General features: G+C 37.0%; 1 protein-coding gene across 1 annotated transcript in view; it reads left to right on the top strand.

Moving 5' to 3' along the window:
- The window catches only part of HAO1 (hydroxyacid oxidase 1), a 49,303-nt gene extending 25,671 nt beyond the window's left edge, over positions 1 to 23,632 (top strand). Inside the window, exons 4-8 of the mRNA XM_016140584.2 lie at positions 5,821 to 5,996; positions 14,180 to 14,271; positions 20,873 to 21,031; positions 21,147 to 21,216; positions 22,869 to 23,632. Coding sequence (XP_015996070.1) covers positions 5,821 to 5,996; positions 14,180 to 14,271; positions 20,873 to 21,031; positions 21,147 to 21,216; positions 22,869 to 22,939 — 568 coding nt within the window. The 3' untranslated portion in view covers positions 22,940 to 23,632. The remainder of the gene's footprint in view (positions 1 to 5,820; positions 5,997 to 14,179; positions 14,272 to 20,872; positions 21,032 to 21,146; positions 21,217 to 22,868) is intronic.
- The last annotated feature ends 566 nt before the right edge of the window (positions 23,633 to 24,198 follow it).

The raw sequence follows: 24,198 nt of genomic DNA, 5'->3' as shown, positions 1-24,198 counted from the left end.
GCCGAAAAGCTCATCTATTACAGCCTGATAGGAAATCAGGTTTCTTTCTGCAACTGACCTGACTCATAGAAGGTGAAGCTGGGCTTTTCAGAAGTGAGATTTGGCAGGCGAAGGAGGCAGGAAATCCAGAGGAGAATGAGTCCATAAGGCAGTGGCTCCTTCCAGCCCTTGCTACTTCCTGTGCCTGGGTAGGGGGAGGGTCTCGACTTAGCATCTGGGACCAGCCACACAGCTTAAGAGTTTGGGAGTCTCCGCTCGGTCTATGTGCAAAACACAGGTATGTGTGTAAATTGTGAATGGCATGGAGGTTTCTAAAACTGAGGGGAGGTAAGGAGAATGCTCATCTGCTCTTGGAAGAAGCTAGGAACAAAGCCAGTTCACCACACTGATTCCTGAGGCTTTGAGGCAGGGACCTTTTTCCTTCTCCATACCCCATGGGGGCAGTTCATTTACCCTGGATAAAAATTTGGATATTTGATGTAGTGCCAGGGCAATTGAAAGAGAAGAAATATAATCTCCAATTATTGGCTAAGTTCAAGGTAAATCATGACACCTACCCTTTTGGTGATTTGCCTGGGGACATGCTTCCTTAAGCCTGGAAATGATTTATTAAAAACAACAGCTGGAAAAATTACACCAAGAAAAGATCAGACTGCCATTGTCTTCCCAAGTCTCTGATGATACAAGTGGCCTGTGAGGTATTACATGAGCGGGTCCCCCATTACTTCTCTGGCCTCATCTTCTAGCACCTTTGTCTTCGCTCACCCCCCTAGCTGCACTGGTTCCCTACTCTTCTTTCAACGAGGCAGGCACATTTGCTCCTTAGAGCTTCAGAATTGACTCTTCCCTCTGCCTGTAACATTCCTTCCTCAGATCAATGCACCACTAACTTCTTCTTTTTCTTTGCATTTGGATATCAAGGGTGAGTCTACAGGTTTATGCCAGGAAACCAAAATAAAAATAGACAAAATGGTAGAGATTAGAACAGAGACATAATATGTGTGGGAAGAGGTAGTGGAAAGAGAAACATTTTTGAAGGACTTGGCACATGGTCCAATAGCCTCTGAATTCTTTGATTAGAAAAACATCCACAATATGATCGTGTTAAACAAAATGACGATCTCCCAAAGATGTCCATATCCTGATCCCTGGTACCTGTGAATGCGACTTTACATGGCAAAATAAATAGACTTTGCAGATATGATTAAGGATCTTGAGATCTGAAGACTGTCCTGGATTATCTCACAAACTTCATGGAAGTAAAGGGTTCTTATAAGAGAGAGGCAGGAGTGTCAGAGTTAGAGAAGGAGATGTGATGATAAAAACAGGTTGGAGGGATAGCATTAAGAGTCAGGGAGCATTGGTGGTCTCTAGAAGCTGAAACAGATAAGGAAATAGATTCTTCCTCAGAGCCTCTGGAACAGCTCTATCCACACCTTGAGTCTAGTCCATTGAGAATCATTTTAGACTTCTGACCTCCAGAATTGTAATATTATAAATTCATGTCATTTTAAAGCCTCTAGGTTTGTGGTCATTTGTTATAGCAGCAGCAAGATACATATACAATAACCCCGCTCTGCTAATTTCCTCTACAAGGTAACTTCTCAATGAGGCCAAGTCTGATTATTATATTTTAAAATTTTAAGTTAAGCTTCTACTAGCTTACTTGCTTCTTATTTTGCTCTATGTCTTTTCTTTAGTTTTATAGCACATATTCTAACATGCTTCAAAAATTACTTATTGATAATATTATTATTTATTTTCTGTCTCCCCTTGCTAGAATGGCAACCCTATGTTGCCAGGGATTTTTGATTGTTTTATTTACTAGCTTATTCTAAACATCTAAAGTCCCGGCACACAGTAGATGCTCAGTAAGTAATGTTGCATAAGTAAATAAAAATGTATTAGGTCATATGAGATTTACCCTATAAAACATGACTAGTAAGAAGCTGAACAAGAGTTTGAACTCACACTTAAAATCCATACCTTGACCCTTTCTTCTAGCTACCCAGCCACACTGGGGAAAAAATTAGCAGGGCTATATTCTCACTATAAGTGTTTTCCTAACCACTGAATTAAATGCTAATGGCCCATGTACAAATTCCTGTGTCTCTATATGTATCTCTCATTGTGGGCTCTATTGGTTGCTATCTTATATTTTATTTCTCACTATGGAGACACATAGCTTTTATCTTTAATATCTTATCAATGCCTAAAATAAATAATATTATATATTTCTCAGTAATATTTATTATTATTAGAGTTACTATCGGTGATTTAATAATGTTTAACTTTCCTTTAGTAGTAGTTATGATTTTTATGATGCTAACTTACTAAAAGCTAAAATAATTTTTAGATTAGATTAAAAAGTATGTTTGAGGAACATTCAAGGCACAATGAGTCCCTTACAAAGAAGAAATTCTAACCCTTGCCTTTGGGTCATTAAATAGATTGGGATTCGGAGAATTAAGTCATAACTAATCATGTTATTATTTTGATGTTGTCCCTTTCCTTCCTTATGAAATGGAATACTTTAGTTATCAGAAGGTGCTTTAAGTGTTTTTTTGTACATATGTCATAATTCAAATAAAAATAGCATTCATGGAGCCATTGGTAAAACACTCCATCGCGGGTCTCTGTCAAGATATCTGAAAACTTTTTCTTGGCTTCTGGCTTTGAACAACGTTTTAGAGCAACAACAAGGCTTCATTGTGCGCTGAAATTTCTGTAAGGCAACATTCATTCAAGTGTTGATCTGCATTTCGCCGTCCAAGAATAACAACAGTTATTTATATAATTTTATCCATGTTTCTGTTTTTTCCTATCCATTTCACCCTTTCACCCCGCCCCTGCTGAAACACTGTAGCTTGTTTGGGAGGAGGTGGGGTGCTATGTAGAGTATATACACATACAGAAGTCCCCCGCCCCCTGCTTTGATCTTGCTATGGGAGAGATAGACTGGACCTTTTTCTTATTAACAATATTACTTTAAAGTTTGGAATTTAATATCAATTAATATCATTTCTAAGTATTGAAATTGGTTTTCATAATCAGGATATATTTATTGACCAAAAGATTACTTTATTCAATTTATGATGACAGCAGAAGGCCAATCTATGATATAATATACAACCCTAAGTGGTTTGATAAAAAGAGATATCCAACTATTTCAGCTAAAATCCCTACCAAAGCTCAATGGATGGGTACTAGTGTGAGTGCAATGGAGTTGGAATCTTCTCTAATCTGTAATAGCTACTTAAGTCCATGAAAGTATAGGGCTATTTAATTCTTATTGTGAAAACTTTACCAATGGCTTAAACAGAGTTTTGTGAGACGTAAATATTCATGTCCTATGATAATATATGCCACCTAAACTACCCGACCAGCCCTTGTAGCTGAACATACACTAAAATATAAAAAGCATTAAGCCCAGTTTTGTTTTAATGGAAATCTTATGATTATTTAAAAAATAATTTTAAAATAGTGGGTCTGTGTACCTCTAGGTTTATATAAAAATTGTTATACTTATGGCTCCAAGATTCTTTCTATAATCAGTGGCAGAGTGAGTAAAAGGGAAGAAAGAGCTATGACTAATCCAGAGATAAATATACAGCTGTATATTTACCCAAAGAGAAGTTTGGCCAGCAGGTAATTTATAATGTACGGAAGAACACAGCGAATTCAGGTCATTGTCATCATTCAAAGATAGCTGTTCAGAGAAATGAAGTTCACAGTTGGATTTGGGACTGTAGGCAGCTAAGTCATATGCATGGTATCATTGTGTATCCAGATGGCCATCCATCCAGCTAGTGGTCAGAGCTGTAGGCAGAAAAGACTTTGTCTCTAGTTTGGAGAAATGCCAAAATCTAGTCAGGATATCAGGACATTAGACCAGGAGAAAAGAATTCAGGTATAAAATGAGCCAGTAGCATCATCTTACAGGTGAGTTAGAGAAATGCTGGTCTAAGCTGAGTTAATAAAATTCAACTTAGAGGAGGGCAGCAACTCAATGGAGCTGTGACTCAGTTTGGGTTCTTCTAGTAACAGAATGGAGCCAGTGATTTAAGTGCTGGCAGTTCCTTTAGAACAGAGTCCCCAGTCCCCGGGCTGTGGACAAGCACTGGTCAGTGGCCTGTTAGGAACCCAGCTGCACAGCAGGAAGTGAGCAGCAGGAGAGCAAGTGAAGCTTCATCTGTATATGCAGTGGCACACACACACACACACACACACACACACACACACAACACATACACACACATTATATATGTGTGTATATATATGTATATAGATAATGAAACATTACTTGAACTATATGTGAATATCTTAATAGAGCTGTTAAAAAAAAATAATCACCAAAAGAAAAAAAAAAGCAGCCACAGAAATCCAGGGAGCTGCCTGGGGAGTAAGGAAGGGATAAAAGTGAGAGAGAGGCTCACATGATTATGGAGGCAGAGAAGTCTCATGAACTACTGTCCATAAGCTAGAGGGCCAGGAAAAGCAGTGATGTAATCCCAGTCCCAAGCTGAAGGCCTGAGATCCAGGGGAGCCAATGGTGTAAGTCCTAGTTCTGTATCTGAAGGCCCTAGAGCCAGGAGACCGGTAGCATAAGTTCTGGTTTGAGTCTAAAGGCTTGACAATCAGTAGCTCCCAAGTCCAAGAGCAAGAGACGATGGATGTCCCAGCTCAAGTGGGAAGCATAAATTTATCCTCCCTCATCTTTTTGTACATTTTGGGCCCTCAACAGATTGGACGATGCCCACCAACACTGATGAGGGCGCCCATCTTTACTTGGTCTATGAATTCAAATGCTAATCTCAGCCAGAAACAGCTTCGCAGAAACACCCAGAAATATTTTACCAGCTATTGAGGCATCCTTTAGTGCAGTCAGGTAGATACCTAAAATTAACCATCATACTACAGGCAAAGAAATGAAGGCCTTGATAATCAGAAAGCTCATGCCCTTGGCAAGATTGTCTGGAAGATCGGGAAGTCTGAGTCAGCAGGTAGAGAGCCTCAGAGAGAACTGCTAAGGGGAGAGGGGGGAAGCAAGAGCTGATAACTGCTGAAAAACACCCCCACTTCTCCTTATGCTCACCACCACCATAATAGTAGGCAGGAAAGAGACTACAGTGGTAATAGAAGGTGTTAACACATGTTATTGCAGTTTCAGTCTCTTCTAGAATCTTCCACAAGGACGTTGGAAGGTTTCCTGAAGTCAAATGGAATTGCCATGATGCAACTGAGATCCGAACAAAGAGAATGTAATTAAGAGTCAAGAGGCCCTGTTTGGAGCCAACTGATGCCTTAGCTAGTTTTATATTTAGGGTATTTCTTTCAGTACTTCTGGTTTTTATTTTTTATATAAAATAGGAATCAGAGTATCAATTTTATTTTCTAAAATTTTTCAAAATTATGATGATACTGGTATATGAAAGCCCTTTATAAATTGTAATGCACCATGCAAATGTTCATCATCATGATTAGTATGCATTGCTGGCTGTCTATATTCATAAACTAGCTTAAAAAGGTAAAGCTATTTGAACTTGGCCATATATTTTTCCTTGAAATAATATATAAAAAATAGCCTAAGATGAAAAATAAACCTTAAGTGACCAATTAAGTTCACTAGATTGTGGCATTATAGCCTGGAATCCTACATCAAAACATGGAAAATAGGCATGCAACCCCCCTATAGGTGGTTGAAGAGTGAACTGCCAGTTGATTTGAAGAGGGCAACTTTTCTTTTTTCATTGAATGAGTCATTGTAATGACATCTCTAATTTTGGTAGGTTTCTCATTTTATGTATCTCTTTATTTCAGAATGAAAAATTTTGAAACCAATGATTTAGCATTTTTTCCTAAGGAAAATTTTGGAGACAACAGTGGACTTGCTGCATATGTGGCTAAAGCCATAGACCCATCTCTCAGCTGGGAGGATATTAAATGGCTGAAGGAGCTGACATCACTGCCAGTTGTCGCAAAAGGCATTTTGAGAGGTTCGTATATTTCTTTACTTGAGTTTATACTGATTTTATGGTTCTTTGTGGATATGATCATGCTATTTTTAAGGGAAAATCACTACAAATTAACATGAAAATTAGACATTCCATGTCTCAGTTCTCCATTTTGATGTTAGCGGGTAAATATTCCCTCATTCTTAGATAATATACTGAAGGAGAGCAGGACTCTCAAGAAGTAAGGACTTACCCTTTTTAAAGCATTGGGTTGCTGTTGCTTTATTTTGGAGCTGTCACCACATCATGGAGCTTGGCAAGATCTGTGTAGAAGGTCCTGCTTTGGCTGAAAGCTGCAACATTTACCCTCAGACCAATGAGAAGCCCCAAAGATGATGTTATGATAGAGCAGTTTTGACAGTCTTTTCTGTTTTTTTTCCTGTTCCTTTCAAGTACCTATGACTAGGACTGATTTTTGAGTGTGGTGAATCCCACATCTACTTTCCTGTAAAGAATAGCTGAGTAGAACATTAAAATCTTCCATTATCAAGCTGGGTATTAAGGATCTTGACTACTTCCCCGGTATTCAATCCCACATGTATTCATTCCTGCAGGGAGGTTCCAGTGACTGTAATAATTCGAAGTGTAAATGTGTTCACCCACAAAAATGGGTGAACATTTTCTTGCCTTCGAAAATATATATATTTTAGTACAGTTAAATAGATAACTTTTCCATTTATTATTATAAATGGAAATCTTTGAGTAAGTGGCTCAGGGATGAGAGACTCTATTATCTTATCTCAAGGTTAACAGTGACTTAGAATCAAAACTTTTTTATTTTTTATTTGAATGTGGGTCACATGACTCTTATTTATAAAGTTCTAGGCATGCCACTAAGTTTATCTGTCTAATCTTATGTATGCAGAATGAAGCTAATAAAAGTAAAAGAATGAGCCCAGAGAAACTTTCAGTCAGTAGAGATAGGTTTAAATACAGATGTCTTAATCTGTGCTTTTAAAATAATCTTGTTACAGTCTTTCCTGTTGATCATTGTCCTAGTTCAAAATTTCTTGAGAATTATACTTTAATAAGTGTATCCTGGTGTTACAGGCACCTTTAAACAAGTTTGACTTACCTTACGTACATATTGTTATCCATGATTGTTAGTGCTACTTCCTGTCGGTTTTAAGAACATTAGCCTGAAGGTTCTGCTCCATTCTTTAGTCACTCACTTATTCATTCTCTCAGTCATTCATTACATAAACATTTATCATGCTTACTGTGTGCTAAATTTAAATAATAATAATTTGATGATAATAACTTGAGGTCCTTAGCCAAAAGGAGGTCACATTCTTGTAGGAGATGGACAAATAAACAAGAATTTGGGTCCAATAAGATATTACAGGAGCTGAGATAGAAACGTACGAACTATAAGGGTGGGTTTAAAATAGGATGTGGACATTATAAGAGAAGATTAGGGGAGATTCCATTTAAGAATGAAAGATGATGCTTAAGTTTTGCATCAGGTCAAATGACTCTCAGACTGAAATAAGGACAAAATAAAGGAGTTATGAGTCATAATTTATTAAACATGTAAGCCATATTAGAGAATGTAGACTTTAAGATGTTTGAGAACCACTAAAGATCTTGATCAAGGAGTAAGCAACCTCATCAGATTAGTATTTTAGAAAAATCACACTTTGTATAGTGGAATTAGTGGATAGAGGTGGCAAAATTGAGGTCAGGGAGTACATTTAAGAAACTGTTGTTGCTAAGGCAAAAGATAATTGTGCTTGACCCGAAGAAAGTGAGAAGATGTTATTGAATTAGAAATTTCATGCAGTTTCAAACATTTAATTAACTCTCATCACAGAGGTGGCCCAGGGCAACTGGCTTAAAAACACAAAGGAAGAATAAAACTCTAGTATAATTTCATATTTGTCTGTGTTAAATAGGGAACAAATATAAGAATGAGTTTATCTAATTTTTAACCTTTTTAATTTAAGATTTTCTATATATAATCTACAACTTTGCCCTATAGAACATGCTAGAAATCCATGGAATGAGACTTTACTATCATGTGTTATATTAAAAAATACTTTGGCTTCTAGAACTTCGTTATGTGGTCATCTTACCCAGGACCACCACCTTTTATCCATATGGATCACGTGAACTTGTTTCTACATATTTTCATAATGTTTTGCATGAAGTAGAGAGCCCAATGTTTAGTAAGTAAAATCCTCAGTGAAAACTATATGAGTCTAGAAACTAGAGAGAGCTCAAAAGCAAGAGAAAGAGATAAAACATTTGGCATTTGAAAGGAAATGACTTATTTATACATGTACAGTTTATATTGTCTAGTTTTTCTGTTACTATTTATTTCATCTATTTAACAAACAAGAAACATCTCTGTGACAGCACATACATCAGGTAGTGCTTATGCTCAGTCCGCATGGGGCGGTAGTTCATGGTTGGTGGGGCCAGTTCTGGCATGACTAGTGCTCACGATTTCACAGATCTTTATCTAGAAGTCACATGGATTGACTGAGAGTCACTCATCCTTTTTCATTTCCTTTTACCAGAAAGATGCAGATTATGTTGCAGGCATATGAAATCACAGGCAACTGGAAAGATATCAATGAAATATTCCCCCTTACCACCATTTTAAGAATTTCATTTTAATGAATGCAAATTGGAGTGCAAGATGTAATCTCTCACTGTGGTTAAACTCTGCCCTTGGAAAACTTCAACACATGCTCCAAACGTGTTATTTGAGACAGGATTTGGTCTTTGCCAGAACTCACACTAACAAGAAAATGGCTTTATGAGCAAAGGCATAATGCTTTTTAGAGTTTTTTTTTTTAATTAAAAAAATTTTTAACTAGGTTATAGTGGCTTTTTGTTTCTCAGAAACTGTTTTCTAACTAGCCCCTTGCCTATATACATTTTTTTCCAATATACTCTTAAAGAATATTCACTCAGTTTTCCTGGTCTGTGTTCAAAACTGCTGCCATATATCTAGGATTGAGTTACTAAACTACTGTAAGATAGTGCAGAGTCTTGGGTCAAAAGCTCCAGTGCCTTGAGGGAAAGTCTTGAATATTTACATTTCACTTTTGTATTTTAGATTAAATACAGGAATAGTATATTAATAAGATATCATACAGTACTATTTCGTATTGACTATTGCATTTGTCAATCAATTAATATAGAGAGTAGTAAATTAACAAATGTGGAATGCAATATAAGTAACATCTAAGGATTGATGAAAATATTAAAGATTCATGAACATTTTTCTAAGTCAGAACATTTTGACTCTCTCATTAAGGCAAGATTTTTTTCTTTCTGGGCTAAAATTAAATGTAAAACTGGACATTGTTTCATAAGCAGCTAAGAAAAGGGGCTGATATTTGACCACTAATTATTCTTATTGTTTTTACTTCACTGGATACTCATGATCCTATCTTCTGAGCAAAGCCCCATGTTATTTCCCCCCACATTCCTAGCACTGCCTGAAAGAACTTGGAATACCACTTGATTTTATAGAAGATAACAAACTTAATTAAGAAGCACTTACTTCCAAAGAAAGGCTCTTTATAATCTTAATCTTTACTAGAATGAAAATTTTTTGTTATAAGCAAAACTCAAACAGATTTGCCAAAAGCATCCAGGAAACGAATCTTTCCCCACTTATTCATCATCTTAATTTATACTTCCTACACCATCAGATAACAATAATGATAGTTAATGTTTACCCGATGTTATTCTAAATACTCATTCAATTCATTTAATGTGCAAACCAATCTTATGCGGCTTTTTATCCCCATTATGTGGGTTAGGACACTGATGTACGAAGAAATAACTTGCCATTTACATAACCAACAAGTAGCAGTTGTGGGAGTCAAATTCAGGTGGTCTGACTATTAAGCCTAAACAGTTAATCCCTTTTTCATACTGTATAGAAGCTGTTTATTGATAATATTCAGTTTCTCAAAACATAGGTTGTAGCTACATGATCACAGACATCTGGATATAAATTAGAGTACTGCATACATCCTCAATCTAGTTCTTGTATTTGACTTTTTTTTCACTTTTGACTTAATGTTTGAGAATCACATATATAACTAGATAACCAGAGCAAACCATGCAAATTCCAAATATATTTTAAATTTTTTGTTAAGATTGTTTATGGATACATTAGGCTTTTTAAAAAAACACCATACTACATCTCTTTTTTAGAATAGTTAAATTCAAACAAACATTAAAGCTGATCTGTCTGATATGGCAGCCACTTGCCAAATGTGACTAAGTTAATTAATAAAAGTAAAATTCCAGTTCCTCAGTCACACTGCCACATTTCTACTACTCAATGGCTACATGTGGCTAGTGGCTACTGTTTAGAACTGCACAGATCAAGAACATGTCCATCATCAGAGAAGAGTTCATTTGAATAGCACTGTATTAAGGCCATATATTTAGAGAACAATTTTCTAAACATTTTAAATAATAATGTGTTATTGTTATATAAAATAATATTTTACATTATTGTATATTGTATATTACGTATAAGCTTCTGGTTCAAAATGCTGGACTGAATACCTATGTAGTCTGTTATCTAAACCTCCATTGAAATTAAAGTACAGAGATTCAAAAATACATAATACTTACGATAGCAAAGCAAAGGAAGATGAGGGGCATGAACAGCAGAAAAATTTCAAGAAACTTATGAAAGAAATAAAATGTAAATGAGCCTGTTGATGGGAGGACCATACAAAAAATTGCCTCTCAAGATAGGCTTGGAGGGAACCCTGGAGGAGGCAGGGGGAAACTATATAATGGAATGCCCGAGAGGCTCTAGGTGTCCAGTCTGAAAGTGTGGTAAGGTTAAGGGCTCAGAAATGGAGACTAGAAGCATAGGGATTAATTGGAGTTCTGTTTGTGAAACTATTTCACCAGCCAGCAATCCTCTCTCACCTCTTGTGCAATGATCAGCAACTTAATTAACATAGTAGCTTAATCCTTTCCAATGAAATAAATGGATTGCTGGGACAACCTATGAGAGGATAACATTTACACTATGATACGATGCTATCCTCATTCTGACCCTGAGGAGCTTGTAGTCAAATAGCCCCTTAGTTTACATTCCTTGCCTTGTCCCACACGGAGCTCCAAGAAAGAATTTCTACTTCTGGCAAAAACTTGGAGTGAATTAAATTGAGTTACAAAACAGCCCAGGAAACCTATAACAGCTCCCCAATCTTTCTCCCTTAAATATAAATGAAAAATTTAGCATCACTAGGCAGATCAGAAACCTCAAAATGTAAAAGACCAAGATAAATCTACAGAAAAACTGATCCTAGAGGAAAAGGATAAAACAAGGAAAAGAACTGAAAAAATTCCAAATGATAGACTCAGAGAAATTAAAAATATACCTAAATAAGGAAAGTCTACCATGAAAAGACAATCAGAATATAAGAAGGAGTTACCAAATATTTAACCAATTTTATTTCTGGAATTAAAAGTGAAATTATCGATTGAACAATAGAGTCAGTGGCATGTCCCAAAATGTCAAATAACAGCAAAACAAATATAAGGAAAATATGGTTAAATAAAGAAGAAGCTTGCAGACCCTTTAAAATGTCCAACATTCAACTGATAAGGTCTTCAGATAAAAGAGTAAAAGAAAGCAGCAATGGGGGATTTATTAAAGATAGACAATGCCTCAATGCTGGAATCATAAGTCCTTATATTGAAAAAACAGACAACTTATTACATCTCTTGAAAAATGTGTATAAAGAGGGAAAACAAGCATAAAACTGGTGAATTACAAAGGAATGGGAGTCAAACTGGCATCAGTTTTCTTATCAACAGCAGTGGGCACTAGACTACAATGAAGTCATGTCTTTAAGGTTCTAAAGAAAAGGATTTTTCAACCTAGAATATTATATCTGATCCAATTATCATTCAAACACAAGAGAAGTTATTTAAATAGCCTATAAGTTTACCTCTTCTTTTAGGAAATTATAAGGGAATGTACTATAAACAAATGAGAATGTGAACCAAATGAATGTATAACCTAGACTACACTAGATTCAACCCAGAGTGAGCAGGAGCAATTCTATAGGATGAAGGTCATCAGTAGGCCTTTAGAATAACCAGAGCAGGATAGAACAGGAACATAGAGGGCTCAGGGGGTTTTCTCCAGAGGGGAAATAAGGTGGTTTAAATGGGTTAGATAGAATAATTGAAAAATTTGAAGAACTCAAAGATACTCCAAAGTCTCTATGATAAATGGAGAAAAAGGGAAAGAAAAGAAATGCAGTTAGAAATCCAGGAAAAGAAAGCTCTGTAATAAAACATAGGTAGTTCAAATATGAAGCAGCATTAAAATACAAAATATTAATCAATCAGTGAGGTAGAGGCTATGGCCTTTTTCCTATGATTGACTAAAAAATTGCCAACTAGATCCCACAAGATGTAATGCATACTTGGATTAAAGCAGGTAGCCAAAAACAGTCTCATGGAAACAATTAGCTTTTATATTTAATATAGAATGTTGATTATTTATTGAGTATATAACAAAATGCATAACAGTTCAGACTTACAGGCGAATAGATAACATACAACATAGTTGGTAAACACTGATGTTTATGTGTCAGAACACCTTTCATACGATTTCATTGCATTTTAGGGTTCATCATAGCATTTCTTAAAGGTGAATTCTACCAACAACAACATGATGACAAGATGTCTTAGTCATCTTGGCTGCCATAACAAAATTCCATAGACTGGGTAGCTTAAACAGAAATTTATTTTCTCACAATTCTGGAAGCTGGAAATTCAGGATTAGGGTTTCACCATGGTCATTTTTTTGCTGTAGGCTCTTCCTTTGGGTTGCAGAAGCCGCCTTTTTTAATGTGTGCTGACATGACCTCTTCTTTGTGAGAACATGGAGAGAGGGAGAGGGAGAGAGAAACAGACAGGCAGAGAGCAGAGCACGAGGGAGTAAGCTCTCTGGTGTCTTCTTATAAGAGGACTAATACCATCACAAGAGCCCCGCCCTCATGACCTCATTTAACTTTAATAATTCCCCGAAGACCGAATTGTCAAATACTATCACATTGAAAGTGTGGCTTCAACATATGGATATGAAGGCTTCAACATATGGATTTTGTGGGAACACAAACATTCAGTCCATAAAATATGCATTTCACATTTTTATATACCTGTAGTTTTAGAAGAAAAATAATACTAGCATCACTTAAAAAATAGGAATATTTAAAAAGTAGTATTTTATGAAATGCAGTTTGGAAATGTTTTAGCACAATAATTGAAAACAATCAGAATTACATATTCTCCTGTGAATCTTATTATTCTTAGTCAGGTTTGCCCTTCATTTCCATTGCTGAATTATAAATATATACAATGTTCTGTATCCACCTCCTTAAGTTTCCAAAATCTGATTTTTATTACAACCTTGAACCAACCATTTTTGAGTGTGAAACTTGAGAACTCGTATTAGTTTCATTATCCTGTTAGCAAGTGGTTTGTTATTTGGAGCATGCTGAAAATAGTAGTTTAAAATGTAGAATATAAAAAATAAGTTGGAAATTGATTTAAGAGAACAATCTATTTTAAGATTTTCAGAAATCAATAGTTTGAGAAATCAATATACTTTGAAGCACAATTAGAGATATAACAATTTTAATATTTTTAGATAATTCAATGGGAAAATATATTTAATTATAGAACAATATAACTTAAAATACTTACTGAAGTTATAACTTTGTATTAAAAAATGTTTTTGTATTAGACTTATTCATTACCTGTTACATTCAAAGTTCTTGCCACTTATATATTATTTAATGCTATCCAAACCATAGAAGAATGATTCTGCTAAATGCTAAATGGCATGAGCTTATTAACAGAAATAAAACATACTTAGCAGAATGCTTCCTTATGAGGATAAATAAATTCTAACTGCATGCCAATTTACTATTTATTGATAATTTTATTTTATAATTATATTGTCATAAGTGCTAATTTTTTCAGCCAAGGATACTATCATAGCTATTCTAGATCTAATGCTTGAGCGAGCGTATTTCTGTGCTAAAGGTTTCAAGAAGGTACATATATGTGTGAAATCAGGCTCCTTTTGACTGTAATTTTTCAACCTCCAAACCCAAGCCTTCTGTTATGGTTAATGATTGGCTTGCTTTTTCTAGGAGATGATGCCAAGGAGGCAGTTAAACATGGTTTGGATGGGATCTTGGTGTCGAATCATGGAGCTAGACAACTTGATGGGGTGCCAGCCACTGTGAGTTACAGCCTACACCAGGATTTCTCTTTGGAGTTTTAATTTCCACCACAGATTTGATTATCTCTGTGTCTGCCTCTTCTCTGTGAATGTTTTGGTGTGAGCACATAAGGGAAAATGGGTGTGAATATATGAGATCTTGGATTTGAAGTTTAGTGGCATATAACTACCCAAATTTGTCATTAATTAGTCTAATACATTTATTTATAAACTTGTAAAATCTTCCATTAAATAATAAGTCAGTTGTAGGTAAGGATTATTTCTGTATTCATTGGTACACCGATAGGCATAATGTAAATTGGAAATGATTATGCCATGAAATTCCAAAAAAAGAGGACTGAATAGACAGTTGAAGTAATTAAAAAAGGCTTCAGTGGAGTTTGAGATCATTAGTACAGTTGTGACAGGAAGTCAGGAGGAGGGACAGACTGAAATTTCCTGTGGATGTGGGTCTGAAAACCTGTATAGATAGGGAGGGAAAGTGAGAATGGAGATGGAAATCCTGTGGCCTAAATGAGGGAAGATCAGCTGCAAACAGGCTACTCTGCTTGAGCTGTGAACTTCCTTGCTGCATGTGAGAATCACCTGGGGAACTTTAAAGACTCTCAAAGCCCAGGCTGCACACCAGATCAATTTATCAGAATCTTTAGGGGTGTGGGGCATAAGTACTAATATTTTTTAAAGCTACCCAGGAGATTCCCAGTGTGCATCTATGGTTTTTATACACTGTACACATTATACCAGGAAAACCGAAGTCCAAAATCTAGATAAAAAAGTAAACTGTCTGGAAAGGTTGGGACTGAGTTAAAACTGTATAGAAAAGAAATTAACCTCAAGAGAGCCAAGAACCAAGAAGACCAACAGAGTGCCTGGGGCAGATTTTAAGATCAAGGGGTCAGAAATAGATCAAAAGTCATGGAGACAGACACCTATCCAGGGGTGGATTTTGTGGATTCACCATCCCATATAGGGGGACAGGAGCAGTAGGTGCTGTTGCGGGGGAGGTATTAAAGAGTAGTTCACTTCTGTGCTGTCCACTTGTGGGGACGTGGCCAAACTTCTTTTAGATGAGGCAATGGTTTTGCAGTTGCCTTTCACCTCTGCTTTGTCCCCATGTGGACCCCATGCGGACCCCATGTGTGATGGGAAAGAATGAGATACTTGGGGAATTCCAAGTAATCCATTTTGTTTGTAGTGTCTGGTGGTAGGGGGAGGGTTCTGGGAAATATGCTTATGTGGACAGGTAAGGAAGGGGTCTTGAATATGATATCATTGGATATACAATAGAAGAGCCTTGATTTAGCAGCAGTGAGTCTTATAAATTGAATTTTGGCATGACAGCAGGCAGGAAGATTAATTAGGTGACCTGGATGATTATGATAGCCAAGGAAGGAAAGAAGAGCCTGAACTGTGACAGGGCAAAGAGACTCAATTTCCACTCCAAACCTTAGTTTTCTTATCTTTTAAGGTTTAAAAACATCATTAGATTATTTCTTTGGTGCCTTTAAACTTTAATATCTTGTAATCTGATGTATTATAGGTAAAGCAAGCTAGCATCATGTAACAAAACTTAAAAAATTATCTGCCAAATAATGCAGATGGACTTTTTAGACCCCCATCTTTCAACTAGATCATCATGTACATTACCCCTTTTTATCAGAATTATTCAGAGACAGTTATTAAATGGATGGCTTTAATTGAGATGACCAGTTAAATTTATTCAAACTTGAAATAGCATAGAACAAATAATTTAGTCAAGTAAGATGGACTGTTGCTTCATTGAACTAACAGGTTGATTTAACTAAATCCATATACCAGTTTAATAGGTCTTAGGGGATACTATATGACTACAGGGGCATATATATGTCCATACCTGTACTCACAGTTTTTCCTAGAGCACTAATGTTAGAAATGAACAGTCTTTGCACACTTCAGATTATGCTGTTAAGAATTTAAATCATAAAACTGGATGGTTTCAGCTCTTTCTAATTCACCTCTACTTATAGAGACCCATCTTTTTAGGTGGATCTCTATATTAAATGTTGCCCACAGATAAAAGGAGAAGGAAGAGTGAAGACTTCTGGGAGAAGGAGGAGAAGTTGGTCACAGCTCAAGGCGTTTTTGTAGATTATGGCTCTCTTGTATATGAAGACATAGACTTACTGTGTGGGCCAATATTTTTTTTTTCCTTAAAATAATATATCTAAATCTACTGAAATCAAATCTAACTAGATTTTAAGAGAGAAAAAATACCTAAATGGTGTGGTTTATTTCCCTCTGGCTAAAGGGATATGGAAATTCATCTAAAAGGCCTTTTTGAGCTGTGGTCTTGGAGACTGTTTGAAAAAAAAAACAATGATCCTCCCCTTTGCGTGCTGTGTGCAAGAGAAGAGATGCTTGCTTGAGTTTTGCCTCATACTCTACAGCAGATTTAAGGCCTATCATAGGGAGAGAAATGTGAGAAAGGATTCGGGTTATGGTGAAGATATTTTTCCCTTGATGTGTAAGTTTTGAGTTGAGTGGCAAAAGGCTTAAAAGAGGCCGTGGTGTAAAAATTTTCAGTAGATACACAGAAAGACTTGCTGTCCTGCAGATCCTATGATATCATAAATCAGAGCCAGAGAGGTAGAATGATGTCATGGGAGGAACACTGAAATGGGAGTTTAGAGTCTTGGGTTTAAGTCCTTGTCTTGCCTCTTTAAGGAGTGAGAGCTGGGTGAGTAAGTTGCTTAAACTTTTCACCCTGAGCTTCCTCAGTAGTATTGTGTGGATTGCAAAAAGAAAGAGGCTGGATTATGTCATTTTTGCATTTCTATAAAGCACAAAATTCCCTTGGACAGAGAAATACTTATCACTAAGTCTCCTAGAACAAGAATTTAACTTCAGTTCGTCTTAATACCATACTACTAAGAGCCACTGCTAGACCTCTGCTCTACCCAAAAGTAGTTAAAAATTAAGTTTTTGTCAAGCTCCTTACCCTCAAGGTAATAACGTGGCCATGATTAGTCTTGAAGTAATTGCAGAACGATATGACAGAATCAAATTGATTTCCCAAGTCATAGTATTGCAGCATCTCAAACTGGGGTCTAAAGACAGATTCTCTGGAGCCTTTGAACTATAGCAGCATTTTTTTCTTCTTTTTTTCTTTTTTCATTTTTGTTTTGATGCTAATGGGAACCAAATTAATTTAAGCTTAAAAATATGACGCTCTTTTCCAGTGAAAATTCTCAACTATAGAACATTTTTATAAAATAAGTATTTGGTTTGTTAAAGTCAAGTATTGCCAAAATTGAGTCCTTGGGCATCTTCTACGAGATCTAAGAGGTTTTATTTCATCTTTTAAAAGGGATCCACAATTCTACCTTTGAGAACCACTTGGTATATCACTTAGCTTTTACTGTGTAACAAACAATTCTGAAACTTACTGGCAAACAATCAATAGCTATTTACTTATGGCACAATTTTGTGAGTTGGCAATTTGGGCTGAGATTTGCCGGAAGGTTTTTCTGGCTGGGGTCACTCCTATGTATCTGTGGTTAGCTACTGGGTTTATTAAGAAAGGCTGGTGTAGGATGACCTCCGCAGGGACATGCTAGTTCTGTCTTGTCTCACATCTAGTACATTTAGTGGACTGGTTCTCGTGAATAGGTGGCAGATTTCCTAGAGAGTAAGTGCAAGCATACAAGACCTCTCGAGATCTAGGCTTAGAACACACACACTATCACTTCTCTCACATGCGGTTGATCACAATGGCTAGTTCAGATACCAGCAGTAAGGAAATAGGCTCTTCTGGCCTCATTTCTCTCCCATAATGGAAGGAGATGAAATGTCACATTGCAAAGAAATAAAGATAGGAAGGGAAATAATTGCGGCCATTTTTGCAATTGCAAATAATCAGCCATACCTACATGGGCCAGTGATTGTCTAAGCCTGCTGAGTAGAAACCCCTCAAGGTCTTCCTGGTAAAGTATGATGGACAGGGTAGAGTAGAGAGTCAGGAAGGATTTATGGGCAGAAGTCCGGACTCTGTCTACTTGGCTTTAACTGAAGCAGCTCTGACTTTATCTGCTTTTATTTATGTTTGACTGCTTTGGTGTAAAACCTTTAAAAAGTTTCTTCCATGCCTAAAATGTCAGAAATCAGTACTATAACAATGGATGCTACAGGAAGGTAGAAAGGTGAGAACTCCCAATGAGTGGAAGCTTGGAGGGACAGGGAGCATCTTGGAAGAGTATGACTGGAACATGAACAGGAAAGAGAAGTCTGTGAGTTGGATCCGTGTGGGATTCTTCTCGCATATCTGTGATATTTTTCTGGTGTAGTGCCTTGAATATACCAAGTCTTTGATAGAGTGTTGGATAAGTCAGTGAATGGTTGGATAAAATGAACAATGGCATATTGGCATCTTACCGTATTTCCCTATAGGTTTACTCCACTGGAGTTAAGCTCACAAATGGTTGTCTAAAGTACCACTAAGAAAGAAAAAGCTGAAATGAATAGTCTCTTAGATGTGTAGCAAGCTGAAAAGAAGGAAACATAACAGAGTCATAAAAGAGTGGATTTGTCTATTATATTTTTTATTTAATCTCCTTTGATCAGAATTATTGTCTGAAACACACCGCAGTAATACCGCAGTAAAGGAAAGAAAAAGGGAGGAGGATAAGAATGTTCGGCAGCAGATAGAACATCCTTGTCCACAGACACAGGAAGCACCAATCGGAATTCCATTTTATAACTCAGGATTCACATTTTAAGTATCCTTATTAGCTTCCTTTCAGGCCAGATTGGGCATTGGAAACAACCTAAAGGGACTTCATTTGCGTGACTTAGAAAATGTGTGTTGAACCCAAGCTAGCTAATATTTTTCTTTGGTTCTGGTTTCAAATGGGGAAATATGCTTAATTATAGCTTGCATCATTGCTTGAAAATTGTAGCATTTATGTATTGATGTAACTTGCCTGACTGTAAAAGAAGGACTATGTATAAGTAAAGGGGCATATGTAAATGGATCCAAATCATGGTTGGCAAGGCAGAAAAGCCTAAAGGAAAAGAGGAAAATCACATTACTTGCCAAACATTTAGGGGCTGCATGCCAAATATTGCCTTCACTTCCTCCAAATCTGCTGCTGGGTTTGGTCTTCAGCCTTTTACATAAAATTCCTTTTAAGTTTAGCCTTTAAAACTTTAGGGGAGAAGTGCGAGAGATTTTGAGCGTTTTCAGCACAATTATTTCTAGGAAAACTGCATAGTAGCTTTTTCAGCATGCATTTTACATAGGAATTGGACTTAATTTTATATTTAAATATTTTGGTATGAATGTGAGTAATTTCTACAGATTTTGACCTATAGGTCACCTTGGGAATTGTTTCCATTCTCAAGTGCAAAGATTTACATCAAAGTAGCCGACCGCATCAGCTATTAGCTATTAACTATATTGGCTATTAGCCAGGTATATTCGCTATTGCCACATGATGCTATAAAACAAGATTCCAAACTCAGTGATTTAAATCAAAAGTAATTTATTCCCATGAAACTTTGTGTGAACTGGGGGTATGTTGATACAGACTTCATACTGGTTATATGGCTGTGCTCCCAGTTCCAGATCCAGCTGGGCTTGGCTAGGCTACCTCTGCTTCCTGAATATTCTGGGGCCCAGCTAAAGGGGAAGCGTTGCCCAGGGGAATCTCCTCTCTTGGCAAATGGCACAGGTACAAGAGAAAGTTGAGATGCACGAGGTTGCTTAAGGCTTACGCCCAGAAATGACACTCTGCCCCCTCTACTCACATGTTATCGGCCAAAGTAAGTTGCAAGGAGTGGACCAATGGCAAGGAGTGGGCAAGTACACTTATTTATTCATTCATTCATTCATTTATTCATTCATTTAGCAGGAAACACTGCAAAGTTGCCTTGGAAAAGAAGTGGGTTCAGAGTGGTATGAAAGCAATAATAATGCAATCCACCAGATGAACCTCTAAGAGAATTGTGTGTTCTCTAGTGATGATGTAAGTCCATTATCAACTGCCAATCAAGGCAAGGAATGTCAAGCTGTATGTGGTCATATTCCTTTAAAAGCCGGAAAAATATTTTCATGGAGACTTCTCTAATGTATGACTGAATGCAAAGTGTTTTGGATATGGAAATCAGAGACTAAGTGTTTCATTACTAGCCATGTTTGCATTTTTATACACCACTACTTCTACTACCACAAATTGTAACAATTGATTTTAAATAAGTAAATAACGTTCAGAATAATTTATATGAGCAAGATACTTTATTTACTTTTATGCATTTAATAAAAAATAGCTATTGTGTTTCTATATTTTTTAATCATGATCTTTGAATTTGAACATCAGGAACTAAAACAAAATCTTGGACTTTGAAAGAAAAACAAGCCACTCAACTCCAAATTTAGTTGTTCTTTTTCAGTTACTAACATTTACACCTCTTTTATTTCAAGAGGGAACAATTTTACTATTGATTACAAACCTACTTAGCTTCTTCTACTCTGAGCCACTTTCAGATGGTCATTGGCCTGTAGAGGTTGAGTTGGGTAACAGTTCATCATGCCTAATGTTCCATTATTGACCTCTTCTCTCCACAGATTGATGCTCTGCCAGAAATCGTGGAGGCTGTGGAAGGGAAGGTGGAAGTCTTCCTGGATGGGGGTGTTCGGAAAGGCACCGATGTCCTGAAAGCTCTGGCCCTGGGAGCCAAGGCTGTGTTTGTGGGGAGGCCAGTCATTTGGGGCTTAGCTTCTCAGGTAATTGGAGGACAAAGAAATAAACATATAAAACAGGATGATTTGACAGTGAAATAAATACATGAAACAAGTCAGAATGACTTACCCAGAAGATCTGTATCTTTTACCTGCTTAGGGAGAGAAAGGTGTTCAAGATGTCCTTGAGATTCTAAAGGAAGAATTTCGTTTGGCCATGGCTCTGAGTGGTAAGACTTGTTGCTTCAATTTACAACTTTCTTTTCTTCTAGTGGTCTTTAAGCCAGGCTTCTGGGTAGAAAAAAAAGTGAATTTGAGGAGCAAGATGATGGAATCATTAAGGGGTGCCATTAAATTTGAAGTTGGGTCCTGTTCCACCTGAAGACTCTCCAAACTCAGTTCATGTTAATGCCATGGTTTCAGTTTCTCTGTTCAAAATCTTGAGTCATTCTTGACTCTTTTTCTTCATACCCTCACACCCACAGGGGCTCTAACTGTAAAATGTAATCAGAATCTGACCTCACCCACCACCTTCGCTGCCATCACTCTGGCCAGAGTCGTCATCATCTCTCTTTATCTTGCGTACTGCGACAGTCTTTCTGTGTATCCTCCCCATCATGTCTCTCCCCTTGGGTATTGCAAGTGCATCTGTCTATCCTTGCCTACCTCCTCCTCCCTGCCTATTCTGATCATGGTAGTCAGCAGGACCTTTTTAAATCTTATTTCAGATCATGGCTGTCTTCTGATCAGAACCCTTTGATGGCTCTGAGTTTACTCAGAGTAAATGCCAAAGTGCTTGCAATACTGCACAAGGCCTTATATGGCTTGACCTCTGTCACCTCTGACCTCAACTCCTACTCTTGTCACTTTGGCTCATTCTACCCAGGCCTCATTTATTTCCTTGCTATTCCTTGACTATGCCAGACACGTTTCAGCAAGAGGGCTTTTACATCGGCTATTCCCTCTGCCTGAATGCTCTTTTCTCCGATATATGCATGGCTAACGCCCTCATGTTCTTCAGGTCACTTACATTGTACATTCTCAGACGGTTCCATCCTGACCACCCTGTCTAAAATGGCTATTTGTTTTCTACCTGCCAACTCAAATTCCAGTTTTCTTTCTCTTCTATTGTTTCATTCTTTTACCATAGCGCCTGTCATTTTCTATAGATGATCTATTGTATGATCTATTTTTTAAATTACATGCATTACATGTTATCTCTTTCTAGAATGTAATAAGCATGAGGCAGGGATCTTTGTCTCTTGTTTTCCTTGAAGTGTTTCCAGTATCTAGAGGAGTGCCTGGCACATGAACAATATTTGCTGAAGGAACAAATAAGTAAATAAGCTCCATTATTACTAGTAACTTTTAAATTTAACTCAGATGGACCTCTAGATGCAAAGAATGTCTTTGAGTTAATTATCAACCGCCCCACTTTTGAAAGTAACAAGGGTTTCCTTTTCTGTGACCCATATCACTCAGATTATCCCCATGGATAGAATCCCCAGTATCAACGGTCTACTCACTACTGTGCTGAGCCTGTGTGGACACAGTCTCAGGGAGAAGAATGTCATTCTGTGAATCCTCACTACACATTTTAATTTGCTATAGACAAATCCTAAAAAAGAGCTTTCAGCTACTGACTCTCTATTAAATGTGGCAGAAAGAATATACTCTTTGTGTTAATAAAAATATGTGCCAGTCATTTTGTGTTAAGGGCTGTTTAGGTAATAAAAATGGTCTCATGCCACATAAGATTTGGCAAGGCTACCTTGAATCATAAACCTTACATTTGTCAAGTTTTACATTCCTTGGGAAAACGATTACCTGCCTGATTATTATTGCATTCATTCCATATTAAATGTATGCATTATTTTTTCAGGGTGCCAGAATGTGAAAGTCATTGACAAGACATTGGTGAGGAAAAATCCTTTGGCCCTTTCCAAGATCTGACAGTGCACAATATTTTCCCATCTGTATTATTTTTTTTCAGCATGTATTACTTGACAAAGAGACACTGTGCAGAGGGTGACCACAGTCTGTAATTCCCCACTTCGATACAAAGGGTGTCGTTCTTCTCCAACAAAATAGCAGTCCCTTTTAGTTCATTGCTTTTGACTTTTTCAATGGGTGTCCTAGGAACCTTTCAGAAAGAAATGGACTTGCATCCTGGAAATATATTAACTGTTAAAAAGAAAACATTGAAAATGTGTTTAGACAACGTCATCCCCTGGCAAGCTAAGTGCTGAAAAACAAAAGCTGTCCTTTGGTAAAATTAGAAGTAGCTAATGCTGAGGTGAAAAGATAATGATCTCATTGTTGATTAACCTGCATTGTGTTTAGATGTCCTTAAAACAGTGTTCTGAAATTGCATGTTCAGGTTCAAAAGGTTGGCCATGCCTGGAGAAACAGGCAACTTGAATTTAGAACACTGAAGAGGTAGCACTTGATACCTCCTCAGTAGATAGAATTGGGATGAATTGGTAGGAAATTGTGATTCTCTAGATACTTTTTAATGCCCTGGGCTCTGCTCCTTCTTTGAATGTAGATTTCCATTCCTACCTTTAGTGTCTGATTATTATCTGAATATTTTGTGATATATATTACTTTTTAATTAGAAAGAAATAAAGCATTTTTTGAAAAGAATATATCTGGTTTATTTGGAACAATATAGAATTCAACCATTTTAATCTATGAATGATATTTCCCATCCTGTTCCCCTAACACATACCCCACTAATTCTCATACCTCCTAATTCCTCTTCTTTATTCTTTTGCTTCTTTCCACAGTCACTTGCAGGGCCAACTACATTATTTGTGAGGATCATGTCAAATGAAAATGCTGACCCTCTGTTCAAAAAGCAGGAAAAACACATTTTCCTTTCCTCCATGGTTTCTCTCTTAACCTGTCACGGTATCTTTTATTTACTATGTAGTGTCATGTTTCCTTGGGCATGGGGCTACTCACAGTGTAGACCTTCACAGATGCGTGGGGCACCATCCTATGACCTGCCTGACCCCTCTGTGCCCGAGTCTAGGACCCTTGGTGTGGAGGGTGGAGCTGTCACTGGGCAGATGGGTGAGCCAGCAGCCAAGGACTTATTCAGAGGAGGTGGGGAAATGGTAAAAGATGGGACAATGTGTGATTCTAGACTCCAAGCCCCCAGCACATGTCCCTTTAGCCATTACTTGTAAAACATGAGCTCGAAGATA

This window comes from Rousettus aegyptiacus, unplaced genomic scaffold, assembly GCF_014176215.1.
Source record: "Rousettus aegyptiacus isolate mRouAeg1 unplaced genomic scaffold, mRouAeg1.p scaffold_m13_p_12, whole genome shotgun sequence".
Taxonomy (NCBI): domain Eukaryota; kingdom Metazoa; phylum Chordata; class Mammalia; order Chiroptera; family Pteropodidae; genus Rousettus; species Rousettus aegyptiacus.
The sequence above is the reverse complement of the archived record's forward strand: the minus strand, read 5'-3'. Positions and strand labels throughout refer to the sequence as shown.